We start from the raw sequence: 24281 nt of genomic DNA, 5'->3' as shown, positions 1-24281 counted from the left end.
TGGATCGAACTGCACATGGTGTGCGAATTTTATTATAATCGGTTAAGTGGTTTAGGAGTCCATTGAGGACAAACATTGTGACACGAGATTTATAATATGTAATATTAAAATAGGTCAAAAAAACCAATGAAGAGCTTAAGCTTAGATTTTTATTTTTTCGCGGAAAGGTTTATCTCTCAAAGTGTATTAGGAATGAGAGAGTTGAAACTTGAAATATAAACTCAAAGCAAATAACATTGGTTGCTCCATTAGTTCAAAATAAACTGGAGACATTTTAATTGGAGCATCGCAAACGTGTAAGTATATAAATGAGTTAAATTTTGTAGACAATTTAACGGCAGTTACATATTTACCAGTTACTAAGTTCTATTAGGTTTTAATTGTTTATTTGTTTGTTTCTTGTATTAACAAAGTTCTTTAGTGTGATAGTTAGATGCAGTTGCTATCATAGTCCAAATGTTTTTTGTAGAATCGCTGTAAGCCCAGGATGGCTTCTACACCTTCATGAACCCCATAATACGAGGACTGTCTTTTAATAAAAATTCGTATTTTTTTTGTTTGATTTTACACCAGTATTACACTATACCCTAAAATTGTTAATACACAGTTTGTCGAAGGAAAGAGTAGTAAGTGGTGGCCCAGCGGTAGAGCACATTACATTAATTATCTATAATAATTATTCTTCGAATTTAGCAATCAAGTTCGAAAAACTATCACTGTTTATAATTATTGTACTCTATGTGGAATATACTAATTCAATGGTTATATTTAAATCCCATGTGATATGGGCTCGTAATCCAGGCAGAAGCCAGGATGCGAGAGGGTTTGAATTCCATGGAAGTAACTAATAACATAACCGACCCGGGGAAGTACAGGATACAAGCTTATATGTTGTCGTGTACGTATTAATAGTGAATTAAATAAAAATACATGTAAAATATTATGTAAATGTTGCATGCTCTTAAAACCTGTTCGTTTCTATATATAAAACATCCGAAACTTTCCATTACCTTTAAGTTTTTTCACATTCATTGAATAATATAAAGTATTTTTTTAAATAATTCTTTTACCATCGATAAGCTATACTTTGCCAAGCCTTTGTAATAGATTAAAAAAGAGAAATGTAAATTGTTACCACATTACTTAATATTCTAAGTGACGCTGAGATAACGCAAGTTTTACGAGTAAACTACCTTTCTAAAAATAAACCTTTCTAGCCAGTAGGTATGTAAACCGTTGCTATTTTAATGGCAAATAGAACGTACTAGACCTTTCTGTGCCATCCAGGTTAAGTTCACATTAATATTTTTGTTTGTATTCGTTTTGTTTTTGAAAAAAAAATATCCGGGGAAAATAAACTCCTATATGGTTTCATTTGCTTACAAGTTCATTGTATTATTATTTTGGTTTATATTAATTATTGTTGTTACAATTCTATAATTAGTATACGAAACAATGTTCATTAGTGTCTAAGTACTTACAAGTAAATAAAGCAGTTAACGTACTTGTAATTAATTAAGATGCTTTCACAATACACCGTCTATGCAAACGATGCACAATCATCAGGTGGTTCATTATCTGCCATTGACTCAAAAGGAAATGTCAATGTTTGATTCTACGGTCGATGCGATCTCTGTCCGCGGCCAATATTTGTGAACGGATTAAAGACTGGTATGGCAACATAAGAGATTGCTTACATATACCCGAACAATTGTCCGCGAGCAGCGTAGCAGCGTTGACGCTCAACGTATTACAGGCCCTATTCATCTCCCAGCGTAGTCAATAACAATGTAATTGAACATTACACATACTTCGCGCGTGTTTTCCGGCCTCTATAGTGCATTGTGTCTTTTTATTCAATTCAACATCAAAATGACGGTCGAAAAAGCAGTGCCGAAAGTTGCGGAGAAGATAGAGGAGTTGCCGCTAAAGTCGGAAGTGATAACTGACTTTTCGGACATGGGCTTTTTCGAAAAATTGCAATATATCAAATCAAATATAACAGTGGAACCAGTGCTAGCGTTGTTCGTGATGCCTAGTGTTTTGGCGATGCTGGCGACTCAGAATTTGAACTTAGATAAGGCCTGTAGAGTTAACCTGGAGTTTAGTGATACAGTGTGCTCAGATCTGAGGTTAAGAAACCGAGCAAACCACACATTTGAAGAGGATGAAGTGCAGAAACTTATCGCATCCGTACAGGGATGGAAAAGTGTAATTCACACGGCCGTTCCGACGCTCCTAATGTTATTTATCGGCGCATGGAGCGACAAAACCGGGAGACGGAAAATCTGCATGCTAATGCCGATCTTCGGGGAATTCATGACTTGTATTCTTAACATGATCAATACATACTTTTTCTATCAAGTCCCCGTGGAGTTGACTGTTTTTATGGAGGTCATATTCCCAGCGCTGACGGGCGGATGGTACACGATGTTTCTCGGTGCGTTTAGCTACTTAGGGGACATAACGTCTAAAGAAACGAGGACTTTCCGCATGGGGATACTTAGTTTGTGCATGACTGTAGGTTTCCCTGTGGGAATGGGACTGAGCGGTGTACTATTGCGTTACGCGGGTTACTATGGTGTTTTCAGTGCGTCCGCGTTGTTCCAGTTTATAAATTTCTCATACGTTTGGATTGCTATTGAGGACCACAGATGGCTCGAAAATAAAGAAAAGGTGAGTTCACATTTTATTCATGTTTGTTTCATTCTTATTTGTCTGTTTATGTTAGTACCGTGTAATTATTAGTTCAATATTTCAACATATTATTTAGTAAATTATTATTATCAAATAGCCGCGACTTATCTAATTTAACTACGAATAAACAAATTTACCTAACCTAGCTACCTACGACGACTGCGTTTATTAATTGAAATCGATATCAATGCATTTGTTTATGTTATGATATCTTTATAACAACTTTGGTAATTACGCAATGATTAACAATAAACGTATTCTGATAGTTTTAAGTAAAGTCTGTTTGATAGATGACAGAGAAAATTCATAAGTAAATATACATATTTTTGTTTTACGTAGAGTTTTTCTAGATAATTCAATTAATGTTTATACGATAAAATTATTAGATTTGTTTACTTTTATAATAGGGTCGCATAGTGGTTAGGTTAGCAACTGACAAAATTTTTAATTCGAAAAAGTAAAGAATTAATTAAAATTAATATAGTTACAAGGGTTTCACGTTTAAAGTAAAATTCATGCACTTTTTAGCGTCGTTCAAAGACGTGGTTTCCAAATGGCAACGCTTTTTCTAATGTTTACAAACAACGATAGTCGATAACTCCGTGAGTTACAAATACTGATAAGTATTTTGATTCATTTTGTACTGTGATTTTGTACCTCATATTACTATGGATTGGGTTTAATTTTAGAAGCGAAGATGCTTTGATTTCCATTTTAGTTAATTTAACTAATCAATATATTAATTTATTTACCTAATTTATCTTCTTAATATATATAAACCTCGTGTCACAATGTTCGTCCTCAATGGACTCCTAAACCACTTAACCGATTATAATAAAATTCGCACACCATGTGCAGTTCGATCAAACTTGAGAGATAGGATAGTTTAAATCTCAAATCGTTTTAGAGAAAGCGGGTGAAGCCGCGGGCGATAAGCTATTTATTATTTAAAATTTAATTGTGTACCTACTTACATTTAGGAGTTGCACTCTAACAATAGTCAAAAATGTTTTGTGTTTATATTCTGAATTATAAAGTAAAATTAAGATCAATGCATACTGCATAGGTACAGAACATGCTTCCTCGGATTTCCAGATCATTCTTAAAATACCTGCAGATATAGGTACCGGTCCGGTAATACTTTAGTACTTTTCAAAGGAGATCAAGCCTTTGGAGAGAAAGTACTTACATACTACTGATTTGATCTGTTTACAACTTAGATTATTTTAAAGAGTCAGTTTACTATAAAATAATTATAGATAATTACTTACCTATTGACATCTTAAATTAAATTAAATTTGCGAATGCAATTATTTATTAATACTAATTTATATAATTAAAACATCAACTATATAGGTATTTATATAATATGGTATTCGTATACCATGTTATATAATTTTATATACCTAGTTGAGGTCGTCCTCATATTATGAAAAATAGATAATTTAATATTATTGTTTGTGAAAGCATAATACATAATTAAAAAAGATATGAATAAAAATCAAACACAAATGTAGTTATGTCCATAAAATAAATACGTGTTTGAGCTCATTCATAGACAACTATTTTGCATTTTATCACGTTATGAATAAATTATAATAATAGCTTGAAGATGTTTAGATTTATTTTAAACTGACTTCAAAAAAGGAGAGTCTTAATGAGACTGTATTTTTTGTGTTTGATACGTCGAAACTTTCGACTGGGAGAACCGTTTTTGATGAGCCTCATGCTTTTTTATTTGATAAAAGGTTGGTCCATTTTAATTTGGTTTGGTAATGGTTTAAATTTTGTTAAAAAATAAATTAAGCATAAGATGTTAGAAGAGAGATTAAGAAAAAAAAGTAAAATAAGGGAATAACAATTTATATTAATATTTTTTTAGACACTACGGACTGGCTGCAGTGGATTCTTCTTGGAGTTCTTCGATTTCCACAGTTTGAAGGAAACTATTCAGATCGCGTTCAAGGCTGGACCAAATAAGAGAAGACTACGAATCTGCCTCATTCTGACAGTTGTTTGCTTGAGTTTTGGACCACTATGGGGTGAGTAAATGATTAACGGTGTTACTAATAAAACGTTACACATTCGCTATTCAATGGATTAGTTATTGCAATAACCAGTCTTGTTCGTATGATTGACGTTTTATGTGAGCAAGAGCAGGACACAGCTATGGTAGAAAATGGTTGAAATTTATCCATTGTTTAACTTTTTATAAGTAAGGCCGATATACAAATTATAAACTAACGGCCTTACTAATAAAAAGTTAAACAATGGATAAGTATATATATGATAAAATTAAGAACGTAGCTGGTAGTGGTCATAAGTAACTATATAGCGTTGGCTACGCTAAGCCGGTAAATAATTAATTGATACACTATGTGTAGGTTCCTTTGATACGATTTTAATATAATCACATTTTTCTCTTTTAGGTTTTTAAATACTTAAAAATTCATTAACAATATTTCATTCACACGAATGATTGTTTAACAAGACAAGTGATAACTGCGTTAAAAACAACCGACTTCAAACTTGCACTTGCAAAATTTACAAATACCTACAGACAAAAATGCTCATAAAATAAAAACTACTGGGCCTATCCGAATAAAATTTTTATGGGACCAATTCGACACCATCCCGCATCGAACAAAAAAAGAATCACGTAAATCGGTTCAGAAACCTCGGAGTAATCGGTGTACATACATAAAAAAAAAAATATATATACCGGCCGAATTGATAACCTCCTCCTTTTTTTTGAAGTCGGTTAAAAATAGAGTGAGGAATTGGTCTTGATTTCGCGCATTTTCTTTCCTAAGATAATTAATTTCTCATAGATAAATAAATATCTAAGGAAGAAAAAGCTTATCATGAATCAAGATACGAGTTTTTTATTCTTGTAGGAAGCACTTCTTTTTAATTACTGGTTGTTAAATAAAAAGCTAATTTATGCACGTTCAATGAATAAAGAGTTTCCAGTCATAGAATTGGATGACGGAGATTGAGGAGGTTAGTGACCCGTCACTGTAGACACCGTCTGTACGTCAGGCAGTAGGTTATCCCCACTTTTAATAGATGAGAGGAACTTTGCTTTTTCATATTATAGCAAAATATATATATTTGTGAATACATTTCGTAAAATGCATCAATTTATTTTATTTTAAACACTTTATATTATACTATATCCAACATAAGAAATAATTTTCTTCCTTTATTTTTGCTGTCATCCCGGCTTAATCCAAAGTATAGGTTTCTTCATGTGAGAAGTAAGTACGAACAATCTATTTCAAAAATATTCAACTGCAAAAAAAAGTGTGTGTACGCGCGTTAGAAGTTATACTTCTTTGGCATATGGAAAAAAAAAATTGAACATAGTTATCAATTTTCATACCACCTAGAACTAACTTCATGCTGTTTGTTCAATTTAGGTGTCGGTGTGCGCGCGCATTGTAAAAATTCACTCTCATCATTTTTTCCATCGCGCCAAAAGAAGTATAACTTCAAAAACAATGCTTGAGAGATTGTTCTTTAAAGCTGAAAATAATAAAATAAATTTATTATAATAAATCAAAAGTCACCAGCCACTATAGGTATTACATTTGTATAGAGAAAGAGCAAATCTTCGGACATCTGGCCGATTCTGTGTTAGTTGCAACGTGCATTATTCAGTTGCGTGCAGAAATTCACCCAATATCCGGTAGAAGTTGCCAGAATAAACTGATACATGCAAAATACATTCAAACGTACTATCTTGTACTATTTCGAACTTGATACTTTTGAATTGATTTTGTAGATGTTTGTTGATATTTTAGTCAGCTCTACCAGAAAAAAATTGAATAAAATATATCTATCGATCGAAAGAGATCTATTATAGAAAGTTGTGTTGATTTTTTTAATAGTTTTAACTCTTAGAGGGCTTCAAATTCGCATTTCATTTAATAATAGTATCTAAAACGATATGTTATTTTATTTCAAGATTTATCGTTATTTACTTCTTTTTGAATGTAAAAAGTATTTTACATCCTATTTTTAGGAGGACACAACACTGTAACTACAGATATTATTAATTAATTATGTTTTGCTTAGTTTTACATTTATATAACTGAAGTTTCATATTCAATCATTAATCTTCCACTTATTTCGTCTCTTTCGCTCTTAAATTATTTGAAGTAAGGATTCAATAAAGTGGTAATTAATACTAATAAATGATGATTACCTTCATTGAATATAATAGAGCATTCATTTACTAATATTACTCTAGTTAACCTGATTTCGATTGAATGAAATAAATATTTAATTGCTTCTCATAATGTCATCGCAATATCACTAAGAGAATATAACTAAATAGGTACCTATTTTTTGAATTCTTTGATTCATATAATAATTCATAGAAACATATTTTTCGCATAGCGGGAACCGAATTCATAGTCTCTGGGCTAAAGTCAGTCTCATTCCATAGTCCATTGCACCATTTAGTTATATAAACTACTAGCTTTCCGCCCGCGGCTTCGCCCGCGTTTTCAGAGAAAACCCCGAATAGTTCCCTTTCCCGTGGGATTTCCGGGATAAAACCTATCCTATCTCTCAAGTTGGATCGAACTGCACATGGTGTGCGAATTTTATTATAATCGGTTAAGTGGTTTAGGAGTCCATTGAGGACAAACATTGTGACACGAGATTTATATATATATAAACTATAAATACCACAAGAAGATATCTTAGGCCACAGATTACTAAATACTTATAGGTACTACCTCCCACTTCGAATGAACGAAAACTGTCTTATCGTCAATTTAATGGGCAATTTTTCAATTTACGTTGTTAAAGCTACCCGTCTACTTATGCCTCAAACAAGATTAATGATTGAGTACTTTGTTCTGTACAAAATATTAGATTCTGAACAAAATATTATGTTTTGTAAAGTTAATTAAAATATTGTTAACAATATTTGCATACAGTAGTATTTTACATTGTCATTGCCCTCTGGAACGAAGTAAATATGTATTAATACCTTGAATTAAAAAAATTGGAGATATCTCTGTGTCGAAACTGCTTTCCAAACCTGTATTTATTGTTATGTAATATTGAGTAACTCTTTATTACTTGTGTTACACAGCTTATTTAAAAGCACTTTTGTATTCCCATAACACAAGTAGGTATTATCAGTTCGGAAGGAAGTTTGAAAGACAGATATCAAGATTTGGATAAAAAAATATTTCATAGAAATACTTAAAACCTAGTATCGCTGCGACACGTCGTGAGGTCTGCTGCTATATGTCGCCCGTTTGCAACTTGTACATTTAAGAAAACTTTATAATACACTAGCTGTGCTCCTCGTTTTTACCTGGAGCGCTCCGCTCCTAATGGTCTCAGTGAGATGATATATAAGCCTTCCTCGATGAATGCTATCTAGCACCGAAAGTATTTTAAAATTGGACCAGTAGTTCCCGAGATTAGCGCGTCCAAACAAAGAAACTCTTCAGCATTAAAATGTTATAGTATAGATACAACACGATATTAGATACCAATTGTTTAGTATCAATTAACGGAAGCATATCAAGTAAACAGTATAGGTTAGCAACAATGTTTTTACAACAATAGATTGCAATAATTCAGTCTAAGCTTCCCTCCTACGCAGTGACGTGCAAAAATATTATAAATGTTTGAATTGAATTCTTCAACAATACGGTTTTGAATGCCCAACCACAATTGAGGTTAAGCCAATGTATTAGGGCCATTGTTAGTCCTGCTACGCGGTTTTTTCCAACCGTAAATTTATTTAGAACCCATCTATTATAATTAACTAGCTTTCCACCCACAGCTTTGCTCGTTATATTCCTATAAGATGTGCTAGTGAAGTAAAGAAGTGGCCCATATTACTCTCTAGCCACCTAAGTAACATCAGACTAAGAAATCATATTATAATAAAATCGCTCCGTTGTGACTTGAAGGAAGAGCAAATAAACATAAGTTAGAACAATAATAATAGAATCATAGAGTTTTCAATCGAAAATTATCACTTTTTTTTCAAGGTAAATGAAAAGACATTTTTTAATGTTCATTTGATACCGATATAAAGGATTTGTTTGATGTGAAATCTTCTGAATTTATTCATAATATGTAAATGTTGATTGTTTTTTTCGAAGGAGTAAAATTTACGAGCATCTATATGCTAAAGTGTGGATTTATATTATTATTATTTTATTTATAAAAAACAATAAATTAAACAACTTAAAAGTGCGCAAAGCCGCGTAAACACATCGAGTTTTAAAAGTAGGCATTTAAATATAATAATAAATATTATTAACAATCATTATGTTTCGCTTTGTCACGACTATGAAACAGATTTGATCGACACGTTGGAGGCTATATTTGTTTTTTGTATTTTTGTAGAATGGAGTAAAAATATATAACATAACTTCTGAATACATGAATTATTCATTAAAAGATTGTAGATTAAATTTTGGGCTTATTTTTTTAAGTTTATCTTACATGGTATTTTTAATATTTTAAGATAATATTGAACATTGGTTGCTGTGATTGGTTGCTAGAATGTTTGGGCTACCTTATTTCCAAGAAAGCTTGAAAATCGAGAATAAACTTACAAAATTTATATAATACTAGCTTACCGCCCGCGGCTTCGTCCGCTTTCTCTAAAACGATTTGAGATTTAAACTATCCTATCTCTCAAGTTGGATCGAACTGCACATGGTGTGCGAATTTTATTATAATCGGTTAAGTGGTTTAGGAGTTGAGGACAAACATTGTGACACGAGGTTTATATAATATATTAAGATGTTCAATCGTGCTAATATATGCTATAATTGCTATTACATGCTAAAATTCAATAGACAAAAAATATAAATCAACATTTCCTACAAAGTCAGTAATTGTATGTATTGTAACTGGTTATTTATTCTTTTTTAAATTAATCATTTGTTTATGACTGTTTATTCTGTTTAAATTCTCGTCCCTAAATGTATACTTTCAAAACGTTAGAGGCTTACGCACTAAAACATTAGATTTGTATAGAAACGTTTTATGCTGTGATTATGATGTTATTGTACTATGTGAAACTTGGCTAAACCACACAATACTTGACTCGGAATTATTTGACGATCGCTATGTGGCATATAGACGTGACCGAGAAACTAAGTAGTTTATATCACAAAAATAAATCAGGTGGTGGCGTTCTGATTGCCATATCTAAGCGCTTCCAGTCTCGTAGATTAACTCAGCTTGAGAGCGGTTGCGAAGATCTATGGGTTGAACTTGATTTGTATAGAAATCGAGACTGTTCAAATAAGTTATGCATATGTGCTGTGTATATACCTCCCCCCGTTCAAAAACATATCCTTGAGCATTTTATTGACAACACTAATCGTATTTTAGAATCTCGCGACAGTACACTAATAATTGGTGATTTTAATCTAAGTTCGGTACTATGGCCTAATGATAAAAATATCACATCTCATCATTGTTCTCTACCTGGTCCACTCGGGCAGACATTAATCGATTTTGCAGCTTTAAATAATTTAAAACAATATAATACAGTATTGAATCACCAAGGTAAAATTCTGGACTTAATTCTATCGACAGAGACCGTTGAGTATATGCAGGAAAGCAAGTATGTGCTTAGCAGCAATATTGACCAATACCATCCGCCCCTGGAGTTTGTTTTGTCTTGTTACAGTAGTCCAAGTCTTCCATCCCAAACTCCTGGTGATAAATATAACTTCCACAAAGCAGATTTTGATAAAATTATATGCGAACTCAACTCTATATCTTGGACTAATGAATTCGCAAATCTAACGAACGTAAACGATATGGTAAATATTTTTTATAAAATATTAAGAAGTGTCATCGTGAAACACGTACCTTTAAGTAAGACCAAACATAAAAAATATCCCTGTTGGTACAGCAGAGAACTTATAAAATTGCTTAATGAAAAATATAAAATACGAAAAAGATTTATTAAGTACAGAAACCCTTTGGATGAGCTTTCTTTTTTGCTACTGAAAAAGCGTTGTGCATCATTAATCGAATCTTGTTATAAGAACTATATAAAGCACATTGAGGATTCCTTATCAAAAAATCCAAAATTATTTTGGACACATATGAAAAACAAGCGCCAAAATAAAAGTACCTATCCTTCTTCAATGTATCTAGGTGACAGGCAGGCCTCTAATGGTTCTGACATCTCCAATCTCTTTGCATCCTTTTTCGCATCTGTCTATAAATCGCCTTCTACCACTTCATTACACTATCATGATTCCAATTTACAATGTTCTTCATTAGTCAATATTCTAGCTGAATTGTCTTTTTCGGAAAGTGACGTACGTATTGGCCTAAAAAAGTTAGACCGTAATAAAGGCGCCGGGTCCGATGGTTTACCTTCTTTATTTGCAATTGAATGTCATGTCGCCCTTTCCTTACCCCTCTCAATGATATTCAATAAGTCAATAGCTTCTGGTATCTTTCCTAGTGCATGGAAAGAGTCTAGGGTTGTTCCCATTCCCAAATGTGGTAACTCAACATCTGTGACGGACTATAGGCCAGTTTCTATACTACCTGTCTTTGGCAAATTGTTCGAGATTTTGATAAGACCAAAAATAACGTGGCACATAAAACAATTGATTTCACACCAACAGTTTGGTTTCCACAAAGCTCGATCCACGACAACGAACCTCACCTCGTTTGCGACCTTTTTGACGGATTCAGTAGACGCTAATATCCCTGTTGACACCATATATACTGATATAAGCAAAGCTTTTGATACCGTGGACCACAAGGCTCTAATTCACAAACTTTCTTCTTTTGGTATCACAGGAAACTTGCTGAATTGGTTTTCCTCATACTTAAACGGTCGGATTTCGAGGGTGGTTGTTGCGGGATATTCGTCTCAACCTTTTCCAAACCTATCAGGCGTTCCCCAGGGATCGGTTTTGGGACCAATCCTGTTTAATATTTTTATAAACGATGTCGTACCACTTTTTAAATACAGTAAATGTTTTCTATACGCTGATGACCTCAAACTCGCAAAACAAATAAATAATAAAGACGATGCTCTTTATTTACAAGCTGACTTAAATCGCTTGGTGGACTGGTGTTTGACAAACGGTTTAGCTCTGAACATAGATAAGTGTAAGTATATACGTTTTTCGCGAAGTACACTCAGTAACACACAGACATACACTATAAATAATAAGATATTGGAAGAGGTAACCACTATTAAAGATCTCGGAGTTGTTTTTGATAATAAAATTAAATTTAACACCCATATCGACACTGTTGCAAATAAAGCCTTTCAAATGCTAGGCTTTGTAATCAGAAACACAAAAGAATTCAGGAAACCACAAACTAAGATCAAACTTTTTTCGGCTCTAGTTCGACCCGGTCTTGAATATTGCTCTCAAGTCTGGTCACCGCATTATGAGGTACATATTAAGCGTCTAGAGAAAATCCAAAAACGTTTCCTGTGGCACCTAACGTATCAATGCAATAAAGTAAAATTGTTAACGACGTATGAACATCAATTAAAACACTTTAATCTCCATCGTTTATCGGACAGGAGACAGTTATTGGACATGAGCTTTTTGTACAAATTAGTTAATGGTTTGTTGGACTGCCCGTTTCTTATTGAGAGAATAAATATTAACGCACCTTCGAGGATGCCCCGTGTAGATAAATACGCCCCTTTTTCGACCAAAATATCTAAAACCAACCTGGGTCAGAATGCCACAATGAATAGGCTCTTAAAACAATATAACAAGTTGTCAAAAGATCGTGCAATAGACATAGACATATTCTCAGACAGTCTTCCAAAATTCAAAAATAATGTTGTTGCTTCATTTGTTTCATGATTAACATCATTGGTCTCGGTTAAGTTTTGTGTGTTTGCCTTGTGTTTACTATTGATTTTATTTTTATTGGTTTAACTACTCTATTTACATTGTCATATACATTATTTACACTGTTAATAACTGTTAATAATTGGTTTTTAATTGTAGTTGAAATTTACGTTTTATTGTTTAGACTAATGGATTATTGTACATATTAGTCAGATTATAATTAATTACCTACCTGCTTATTGTATTAAATGTAAATCTATTTATTTTGCTGTGATATTAATTTTTTAAATGTGGATTAAGTTATATTTTATATTCCCTACTGATTTTTATGAATTTAAATGTTTATATTTTAATGAATTTTATTTTTAATGTAGTCTGCAGTTGTATTAAAATTAAATATGTATTTTTTTTAACTAAGATTTATTTTGTTAATTATCAAAATAGTCATTTAGTTATTTGAATAAATTGTATAGGTATTTTTCTTTTATTTTTGTCCGTTAACAAGCCGTGGCAACTTTTAAGTAAAACAACACTTAGCTATATATATTTGTATCTTGTATATCTGTTATTTTATTGGTGTATGTTTTGTAAGTGGCCCTGAATAAATAAATAAAATAAATAAAAGTTGTTAAAAATTCACTGGCAACAATGCGTTCCGCGTGCGTGTCATTGCGACAGCTCTCATAACATAAGAAGTCTACCGTTTATTAGGAAAACTTATGTTAAATAATAATAAATTATTAGTTTATTTAGCTTGTAAATTTGATAATAATTTGATCTATTTATCAGATGTATCATTCACCATTTGTTAAGCCTAGTTAAGCAATATTTGTCGAGACTCTCATCATACGAGTAGTTTGATAACATTTTAAAGTATCTATTCATTTCATTGATATTTCTAGTATCAAAAATCGTTATTAATTTGTAGGCACGTGTAAACAATTAATCACACCATAAGTAGTATAAAACAAAGTCACAGTCGCTGTCTGTCTGTCTCCATGTTCGCTTAAATCTTTATAACCACGCAACGGATTTTGATGCGGTTTTATTTAAATACATATAGTAATTATTATTGAGGAAGGTTTAAGCATATAACTAATGAGGTTTTAGACAACGCAGGTGAAATGACGGACGGAAAGCTAGTTTCTTACAAATTTTCATAATATATTTTTCACTTTTCGGTAGCGTAGTGGTTTAAAAGATTTTTAATATAAGAGCACACTTTAAATATCATTATTCTTTGGTAATATATTTTCTCAATATTTATGCTTTAGTGAGGATATGCAATAAAGCCTGCTCTTCGAGACGTTCCTAGAAATCTATACTTTGCCTGACTACCGATCAAGGCTTCAAGATAACTGATACATGTACAAAAATATTGTAGCTCTTTTATTTTGTTTGTAAACCAGTCAGGATATATTATGATTTCGTTACAATTCAGACCGTGCTTCTAAAAATAGGTAATGATTTTATTTTAAAGCAGTAATCATTAAAGACATAATTTACACATCGGAGCACATAGGGAGGCTACAACAAGTGAAATAAATCGTTTTGATGACAGAAGACAGAAGCTTCTAAGAAGGCCTTTCATATAAATGTTTGATAGTGTTTATGATTATAAAAGCGATAAAAGATTCAATAGCTTTTATATTATGGTGTCACTATACATTTAAATGCACTGTGAAATATTACGCATTGTGTTTGAGAAAACGCCAGTAAAATGCAAATAACTTTCCCCTTAAATACAGTTATGTAACAAACTGACAATTGAATTTTAGCCAATATAAATTAATCCAAAATGCCAGTGCATTAAGTCCATTATTGCTTGTCTACTTGACAAGTGACAGCGGATAAACCACGGTTATGTAATTTGAATTGTTTGTATTGCGAAATAGATAAACAGATAAGTAATATGAATGCAGTGTTATAATGCATTTTAGAGTGCTGTGACCGTGTATCCGTTGACATATTTGTAATATTCTATTTACTTACCTCGAGCGTATGCCTGAAATTATATTTGTGTTCATGTTATTATGTTGGAAGATGATACAAGTACAATAACATTACATTGACGTAATATTCTATCAAAATTGAAGCAATACTAAAGTTGGATTTAAATTAAAAATTAAAGAGGTTAATTTGTATAGCAATGTTTTTATATAAAGTATCTCTTGAAGGATCTACCATATACAAAAGAAATAATTATATTTTGTCAATTAACCATGACAGAGGTTAATAAGACGAAGATTGTAAAATAGAGTCTTTCTTTAACGCTCTAGCACATTATATAAAAGAGGTTTTGGTTAGTTTATGGCGTATAATCATCTGGTTAAAGTCACATATTGCGTAATCAGTGTATATCATAGTACTGATTATACCTATAAGCACTGAAGTTGAACCGTAAACGACGCATCCGGTTTCAATGCCTGTGATATCAACAAAAGACTATTTTATTACATACGTGTAAAGGCGTATCAATACCTTATTAGCAATAATGTTTTTCCGTGTATTTTTTTTCCTAATCTGTAAAGGATTGATGAGAAAGTTTTGGGCTACTATTCTTGTGAATGCCGAACGGTATCTAAAAGCTTTCAGAAGTATCTTCAGAAGTAGTTCATATTATACATACCTATATAACTACCCCATAAATAGCTTAACAGCAATATGTTTTTTTTTATGTTACTCCTGATTTCCTGAATAGTGACAATTGCTGTTTGTGAACTAATTTTCATCGTCAAATCTGTACTTCTGAAGATTATCCCTTCTAAACATACAAACTCTACAACTCTATCATATTAGTATAGAAGTATACACATATAAGTGGTGATTTTCAGCTTTAATATAAATTAAGACTTAAGCAAAGGAAATATTTAATATGTATTTTATTTCAGGGGAGCTGAGTATAATGTACATATTCGCTCGATACCGCTTCAACTGGGACGAAGTGAAATATAGTATTTACTCCACGTACAGTCTTGTCACACATTCTATTGGTATGTATTTATTATGTAATATCAATAAATATTCAACAAAAATTTGGACCATTCTAATGAGGAAAAGATGTTCCATTATTTACTATCAATAAGTATTCAACAAAAATTTAAATCATTTTAAATGAGTAAAAGATGTGCCTTGAAAAAGGGGAAGGGGGATTGCTCCATGGTTTTTAATCCATTTCCATGATTATTTTTGAGTTCGATATGGAATTTTCTAGAGCTAAAGCTATGCATATTTTGACGACCTTATTTCTCAAGAAATCTTAAATTATTATTGTTGTTATAAAATACTTAATCCTTGGGTATTTCAGCATAATATTATCAAGATAAACAAAGTGCATTTGCATTTTAAATGTAGCTCTTTGACCTTTTCTTAGATGGACTCTTAATAAAATATGAATAGGTATGGTAATTTGGTGAATTCTTTTTAACATAATATATTGTGTGCGATTTGAAACCTTCTTTTTGTAATAAATTATCGGTTCCAAACAGAGAGAACTTTTCATAGATATGTGAATTTCATATGATACTTCCTTTAATAGTTTCAAATGCCTTCATTAAATAAAACGTACAATAATGTTACAGCGTTATGTGTGGTTCATCTTCAACCACAAATAACCTATTAAAAATGTTGTGTGGTTTTATGAAACCACGGTAAAAGTGAAAATTTTTTTCACACTATAGACATTTAACTAAAAATTATCGTATTTGTACGATAATTATCGTACGTATCGTGCATCACGCGACATGCGCTACACAGACCAAAAAGTTTGAGACGATGTAATAAAAGTTTCACTTTAAAAATAAATCTAATAAATACAAGGAAATTAGGAATAAAGACCATATTTAGAACCTTCACACCAAAACGACAATTATTTAAAATCGCACTGTAGTTTTTATAGATAGGGAGGCGAAGAGGGGAATTTTCTGCAATACTCGAGCGTGGCAGTTTAAGATATGAGAGATACCTTAGACCTAATAGAACAACCTTGTTAACTATTTAGCTCTTTAAGTAGTGACGCGCGCCCTGGATAGACGATCAGATTAGTAAAAAAAAATCGATAGTCTGAAATACTCGAGCGCGTCAGATTAAGATATTGGGGGTTGATTTTAGTGTTTTAAGACTAAATTTAACTAATCTGACGATAAGTCCTTGACGCCGCCAAGTTATAGGGTCGCGAACTTGTAAAAAAAAAACGTTAAACCGGCATTCTCGAGCGCGATTGTTTTTATTTTTATTTTGAAGAATATCATCTAAAACTTACTAAAAATACAAAATCTGCCGGTTTCCGCGTGACCGGAAGTCTGGAGGAGCCATTTCGTCTTCCGAAAAACGCGTTGCAGTATATAAGTCGCGAACGATACATTTTACAAAAAAAAAAGTTTGAATAAACAAAAAAGGTAATTTTATTTTACACAAAAAAGGTCTCTTTACATTTTTGTCCAAAGTTAAAACTTTTTGACTTGAAGCATCATAAAAACTCAAACTCCCGGTTTTTTGAGTATATCTCGAAAACTGAGGGTGTTAAGAAAAATTGATATGAAATAACGATGATTAAAAAAAAGAAACTCTCAAACCTTTTTCGGTCAGATTAAGAGAACCCACCAACATTTTTGTCAGATTAAGAAAATATGCTTTCAGGAGACCGAGATAAACCTCCCCTATGAAAATCTGACGCGCTCGAGTATTTCAAAAGGACTTTTTTTTTCTGCATTTTCAAAAATTCATCGTAACTTAGCGTCACGCCGAAATCGTCAGTTTTTTTAAGGGGAGCTTCCTTGGGGCCTACTTAACACCCCTTCCGAAAATCTGACGCGCTCGAGTAAATTTTTTTTTTGTGCATTTTTGACGAATTAATATGCCTAGCCCCACCACGCAAACCGGCAGATTAGTATATCGTTGTTATCAGAGGCACTTGGGGCATACGTAGTATGAATATCTGACGCGCTCGAGAATGCCCAAGTAACTATTTTTTTTTACATTTTTGAAAATCCGTACACGCCAAACCCACCGCTAAAATGGTTTTTACCATAGAAGCTTTTCTTTTCGAAATTATTTTATCTATCGATTTTGATAAGTCTCGACGGCGCCGTTTAATTACGCCATTTAGCTACCTCGCCTCCCTATCTATTAATGAAAAATTTAAATAACACGTGATAATGATGACACATCAAAACCTGGACAAGTATGAAAATATTTACTCTTTTGATCATTGTGTTCGTAGTATTTTCTAGTGTTTGATTTTACGCGAGTATTATACATTTACAAATTAAAGACTTTATTATAGAAAATATTATCCATACTAATATTATAAATGCGAAAGTAACTCTGTCTGTCTATCTGTTACTCAATCATGCCTAAACTACTGAACCAATTTGCATGACATTTGTAATGGAGATATTTTGATACCCAAGAAAGGACATAGGCTACTTTTTATTGCGAAATATGTACCACGGGTGAAGCCGGGGCGGACCGCTAGTAATGAATACATCGCGTTTAAAATCCGTTATAAAGTCTTTAATGTCCATTGTGTTCGGATGAATTATAAAACACTACTTGTGAATTAGTAAACACTTGAAGTGTGGATGGTTTTACATCAACTGTGTTTATAAAACACTAGCATGTTAGGTTGCTTTTTCTGGCAAAAGCTATAATGTAGAACATTGCATAATATGATGCAACCAAATTTATTATTGTAATCGATTAACAATAAAAAAGTGAGGAATGGAATAATAAAATCCACATTCAAATTGTCTGTTTTTAACAGTAAACCAGTTTTTTTTGTCCTTAAATAGAAGAATACCTTGCTGTTTGCTAAATATGCCATCATTTTTTATTGTATTTTTAGTAAATGACGTGTAAATGAAGTCAATTAGTAAATAGCAACTTCCTATTCGGAAAATTCATGTCTATATACTGTTTTGAAAACCTCATCTATGTCACAATATACAGATACAACCAGTAGGGAAACTTTATAAAAACGTTTGAAATGGCTCATTCACACAAGCAAGTGTGTTTACGAAAATCGTAAGGGTATTCCACGGGTATTCTTATATCTGTCAATTGCCCCTTACGATTCTCGTAAACACGCTTGCTTGTGTGCGTGACCCATTTCGAACGTTAATTATGAAGTTTCCCTACTGATTGTATCTGTATATTGTGTCTATGTGGTGTACCAAAATACAACTGTATGTCTTTGTAGTGGTACTCAGCTCGGTCATTGTTTCATTGGGTTATTCGGAAGATTGCATTTGGTCAGATTGTTACTAGAGATACCTATGAGGTTAGAAGTTAGGTAGCTATTTCATTTGACTCTAACATAGCTAGAGAATAGGTAACATACCACTATGCTAGTAGCTAAAGATAAATTTATAAATACATATATCTGAACTATCGTAAAATTAATTAAAATGTAATTGTTTATGACTTATATAATATCTATTCAGGTTTAAGTCTGCGCCTTGGTTTGCGTGTTTATGAAAATTTTCGAAATTAACTTGTATTACAAGTGGAACCATTCAAATAACTATGTTTGTGAGTCACACTATATTGAATAAAATATTGAACATTTGTTTAACAGTGCATTTACATCAAACCAATATAGAGCTAGAGCAAGAGGATACTTTTGTGATCCATTAGTGTAAACGAAAACTCGTATTCAGTTTTAGCACATTGTATAGAATCTTTTTGAACGCACTAAGAATAACGAAATAATGCTTTACGCCTCTTTACACTAAAATAATTTGTCATGGTAGGGTTAGAATGAGCATTTGCTCGTTTGATGTAAATGCACCGTGATAGTTATGTTTTCACGAATTTTAAATGAGTTTACACAACATACCAAGCCATTCCGTGCCCTAGGGCCCTGAGTTATGTAGAACTCCCACTGAAAAATTCTCAGTAAACAAATAATAAATATTTTCTTTTTGTAATGTATTTTTTTTTATCAGGTACAATGTTCTCCATAACGATATTCAGCAAGAAATTACGAGCTGATGATTCAGTATTGGGGATGATATCGACTTCTAGCAAAATCGCTGGAGCGCTGGTGTTGGCTTTTGCTAGAAATGATTACGAGGTTTATGTAGGTATGTATGGATATTATTTATACTCTATAATTTTTTTGGTCGAGCTGAAGTTAGGCGCAAGTTGATGCGCGGCACGTAAAATATCAACAGCTATGCCCTTATGCCATAGTTATAAGAACTATCTACATGAGCAAGATTACAGCAGTGTCAGCCAGCCGCCAGGTCATTAAGTTTGAGGATTAATATGCTAATATTATAAAAGCAAAAGTTTGGAAGTTTGTTACTCAATCACGCTAAAACGATTGAACAGATTTTAATGAAAATAATCTTGTTGATGAGCAATATGATGTTAGCAATCGGATGCTCTTATGTCCTTTTGTTTGTGATAATGAATATGATAATATTTTGATTTCAAAGATTTGTTATTTCATGCCCACCTACGATATATACGGTTACGATACGATTAATTTAAGGGACAATCATTTTATATATTTTGTTGGATTTTTCTTGAAATTACTTCAGAAGCGAATAGATATAATTTAAAACGACAGCGGCTTATCTGCGTAGAAGGATCATAAATGGATGTTAAATATTGTCACAAAATTTTTTTTGCGTTTTCCTTCACAACACTCTAAAAATAACAAAAAGTTAATTTCAGCTAATCCAACCAAATCAGTCATGACACTTATCAAAATATTGAATTAAAAAAGGCACCCATAAATAGAAAACAAGTTTGCCTCCAATTTATTACCTTAACAAACTTCGCGTCAATTAAAAGAAATGCTAGAAAATTTATCAAAGAAACGTAACGATCGTTTGATCTTTGCCAAAGTAGTTTCCAAGTTAGTTTGTAATTAAAATTATCTGTGAAGTTGTCGAACATAAATTCTTATTATTTTGTTTGTCTCCAGCTCCGCTCGTTGAGATATTAAATGGGACGACAACCATCGCTCTGAGGTCGATAGCGTCGAAGCTGGTCTCTCACCAAGAATTGGGTAAATATTCACACAAATTCAGCCTTCTAGAGTACTAATTATGAATTCTGCGCAAAAAATGTAGCGCTGAAGAAGCAGGATAACCGAGACGCAAGTTTTAATCTACTCTTAAAAAGTTTAAAGTTTCAAGATTTAGGGTATCAGTGGTAAAAAGCCAAGAAATTTCATTCAACAAAAATGTAAAATTGGTAGAGATTGGCCTATATATTATGTTTCTTCAATATTTAACCTGTCTTCATGTTTAATTAAATTCGAAAGTTGAATCATTATGTCTTACATGTAAATTAATCATGTTTTCCTTTACAGGCAAAGTATTTTCACTCTTCGGTATAGCAGAAACAATGATGCCACTTATATTTGCTCCTTTATATTCCCGGGTCTACATCATGACGTTGCATGTTCTGCCCGGAGCCGTGTTTCTTTTAAGCGTGCTGGCTACTATACCCGCATTATGTATATTTGGGTAAGTTTGAATGGTGTAATTGAGTTAAAATTGTATATATTTTTATGTATAGAAAATCTGAATTTTCTGCCTTATTTGTATTCATATTTTGACACAATATAGAATCTGGTTCAGACGTCTTTATTAAAACGCTTTTATTAGCTTCACCTGTATTTTTGTATGTCTGTCTCATTTAGCCTGGATATTAACCCACTTTATACGGACGCATTTAATTCAAACTTTGCACACTTATAAAGGATAGTTTATAATAATATATTCACGAGAATGTCTTTCAGTGCTTTTTCTAACTTTTTTTTCATCATCTCTCATCTAACATTCCGATCTATTGATTGATGATGTAGATTAAGTCGTAAATTATGCATATACATTGTTAATATAAGCTAGACAGCATTTAAGAACTATTACTGAAATTCAGGAAGTGATAACACTTCCAGAATCGTCGTTAATCGGTGTTTGTCATTTACCATCTGCTTCTCGTAGAAAATACACATTCAAATATAACCTATATGTAAAGGGCATAACAGTGTCATTTCCCCGCCTTAGTTTGCTCTTATGTCCATTTGGAGACATGATTAAACATGTCTAAAACACAAGGGTGAGACGTTAATGTTTTCCTGTTTTCTTCCGCCTTTTTCCTTATTATTGACTAAGTTAACAGTACTGTAGGATATTTGGGAGCATGTATGCATCTTAATTTTAGTTGCGTATATGGCATATATCTTAATAATAGAGTAAATTGAAAAGCCTGAGTAATTAAAAAGATGCATCCAAAGGGGCTTCCTGAAATGGATGAATCTTTAGGGAATAGGATTGATATTTATTTATTAATAACTAATAAAAAAAAGTTTAATCTTACGGGGTTTTAAAGGAAATATTTGTCTTTAAGTCGAGATTGCTCGTCTTCTTATACATATTTCAGAGTTTGCCCTTTGTGATGTTTAATATGAATGAAAAAGTCAAATATCAGTAAGCAATCGATCTAAGCAGTAGGTAGTAGGTAATAGTTTTACATTTACAAACAGTTAAGAATAAGCATATTAATGGTTCATATATTCCAGATGGTTCTACCACCAACACAAAGAGGACGCAAAGCAAAAACGACTCGAAGTTCCCAACGTACCGTCAGCGCCACCGCCCACTGCACCTGAAGTTGTTACTACGTAGATTTAATTTTATTTCAAGGGAATAAGAAACAAAAATGAATGATTTTTTAAGATGTCTATGCTATCAAATAGCTATTAAAATGGGTCGAATTTATGTAAAGTAATCTGATTAATAATGATAAATTCTGTCTCATGAAGAAAAATACATACAAATTATTATTTGTATCTGGATAAAACTTCTTAGCGATAATAAGTTTTAATGTTATCACTGCTTTAAAATTGTCTCTATTCAATTATGGCATCTTAGAGGCTTTAGACCTGACTAAATTGTTGAGAATAACGGATTTTAAATTTGTTTAAAATACATACTCGTAGTTGCATATTTTACGCCATGACAAAAAAAAAAACAGAGATATTGCTAAGTTTTCTAAAGTAATCTCATTATTATACGTAACTCTAGTTTAATTAATTAATATTATGAATAATGCACAAAATAGTGATTGTAATACTTATTTTTTTCATTATTAAAACTCGTATTATTTACGTTAAAATATGCTGCATTCTTTCACGTAACACATTTATCATTATTATTGTTAAAATGTAGATAAATGTTGAAAAGTATTGATAAAATAAAATGATATTTGTCACGTGTATATATTTAAGTTAAAAAAAAACGACGTGTGCCACTCGGGGACTGCCGCGGTAAAGCTATTGCATGCTATGCCTTCAAGCCACACCTCCGCCCGTCGGAGTAGGGAGCGTGAGGTTTTTTCGTTACGGAATTTCTCGATTCGGTCCGCGCGCTCAAGGCCCGCGATAGAAGCTATGCAATTGCTTAAAAACAGATATTGTTAGAGTGATGTAAGTAAAATTTGATATATACAGGAAATTGATTTATTGTAATTTCATATTATTTATTGATACCTTGTTTGTGATATTCTATCGGAGGTTCCAGAGTGATATTGTTACATTATTGTATTATTGTTGACAGTTATATGTACTGTTTTGTGGATACAATATAATGATTGTGAAATATATTTGTTGTTTTATTTCTACGTTTTTGAATAGCTATGGGAAAATTGTAAAATATTGTGATGTGATGGATGGTGGTTTATGGTGATGATTCACCAATCATCACCAACAAACCAATCAAATATGACCATATTTGATTGGTTTGTTGTGGGTTTGTTGGTGTGAATGTTTGGGGTTTCATTTGCATATGATACTCATTCTTCCATTAAAAGAGGTCTTATTACAATTTTATTCACCTTAGTAGTATACTGTATACAAAAATATAGGTATAGGGAATAGTCTATAAATTGGCCATTAATATAGCTCGATAAATATATTTATTTAATTCTAATCAGTAGTCTCAATACAAACGTTAAGCCGCATTATATCATTACATTCTCTCAGTATTCATAAACTTGTGACCTAAATCTAGCATCTATGTAGATACATGTATGTATAACATTTAGCTCTTTTATGTATATTCGGCTTTTTATATCTACTCACTGCTTTGTTGATTTGGGGGCTAAAAACTCGCGAGGCATAACAACGTAATGAAAACAAAAAATACAAATGCTGTTTCACACTGAATTGTGACTATTTATAGAGAAAAGGTCAAAGGTGAAGGTGACTTGTATTATTTACCTGTCAACAGATCTTTGCCATGTAAAATAAATACACATTGTTTGATTTGCAAAATGGCAATATTTTGAATTGTTATCTCTATGAAGAAACTCTACATTTTTACTAACAAAATAATAAGGTTCTGGTATTGATTAAAAGTTATATAAACACATGTGTTTAAGTATCCCACTAATTTAACTTCTTGTACTCGTAGATCCAATGTGATAAGCTTTATCAACGGAAGTGCTGGTAGGAAGTATAGCCTATTTTCACGATTTTGATCGACATAATCTTTACCATTGCATGTACATCTGTCTATTGGCTACACTAGCCTACTTCAAAGAAACATACACACACATTTATCATCACTACATAGTATAAAACAAAGTCGCTTTCTCTGTCCCTATTTCCCTATGTCCCTATGTCCCTTTGTATGCTTAAATCTTTAAAACTACGCAATTGTTTGATGATTGATGCGATTTTTTTTTTAATAGATAGAGTGATTCAAGAGGAAGGTTTTT

At 32.2% G+C, this 24281-nt stretch overlaps 2 protein-coding genes across 2 annotated transcripts in view; both read left to right on the top strand.

The window, feature by feature from the left end:
• Positions 1-24281, top strand: part of LOC123692240 (NAD(P)H-hydrate epimerase) — a 494715-nt gene that overhangs the window by 119519 nt on the left and 350915 nt on the right. The gene's annotated exons all lie outside the window — the stretch shown is intronic.
• LOC123692227 (proton-coupled folate transporter-like) lies at positions 1702-22567 on the top strand. The gene is made up of 7 exons (XM_045636940.1): positions 1702-2676; positions 4580-4739; positions 15434-15535; positions 19490-19627; positions 20479-20562; positions 20869-21025; positions 22084-22567. The coding sequence occupies exons 1-7, from the start codon at positions 1873-1875 to the stop codon at positions 22187-22189; spliced, it is 1551 nt and encodes a 516-aa protein (XP_045492896.1). The 5' UTR covers positions 1702-1872; the 3' UTR covers positions 22190-22567.

Source organism: Colias croceus, chromosome 6 (genome assembly GCF_905220415.1).
Source record: "Colias croceus chromosome 6, ilColCroc2.1".
NCBI lineage: Eukaryota > Metazoa > Arthropoda > Insecta > Lepidoptera > Pieridae > Colias > Colias croceus.
This window is presented reverse-complemented; position numbering and strand designations above follow the sequence as displayed.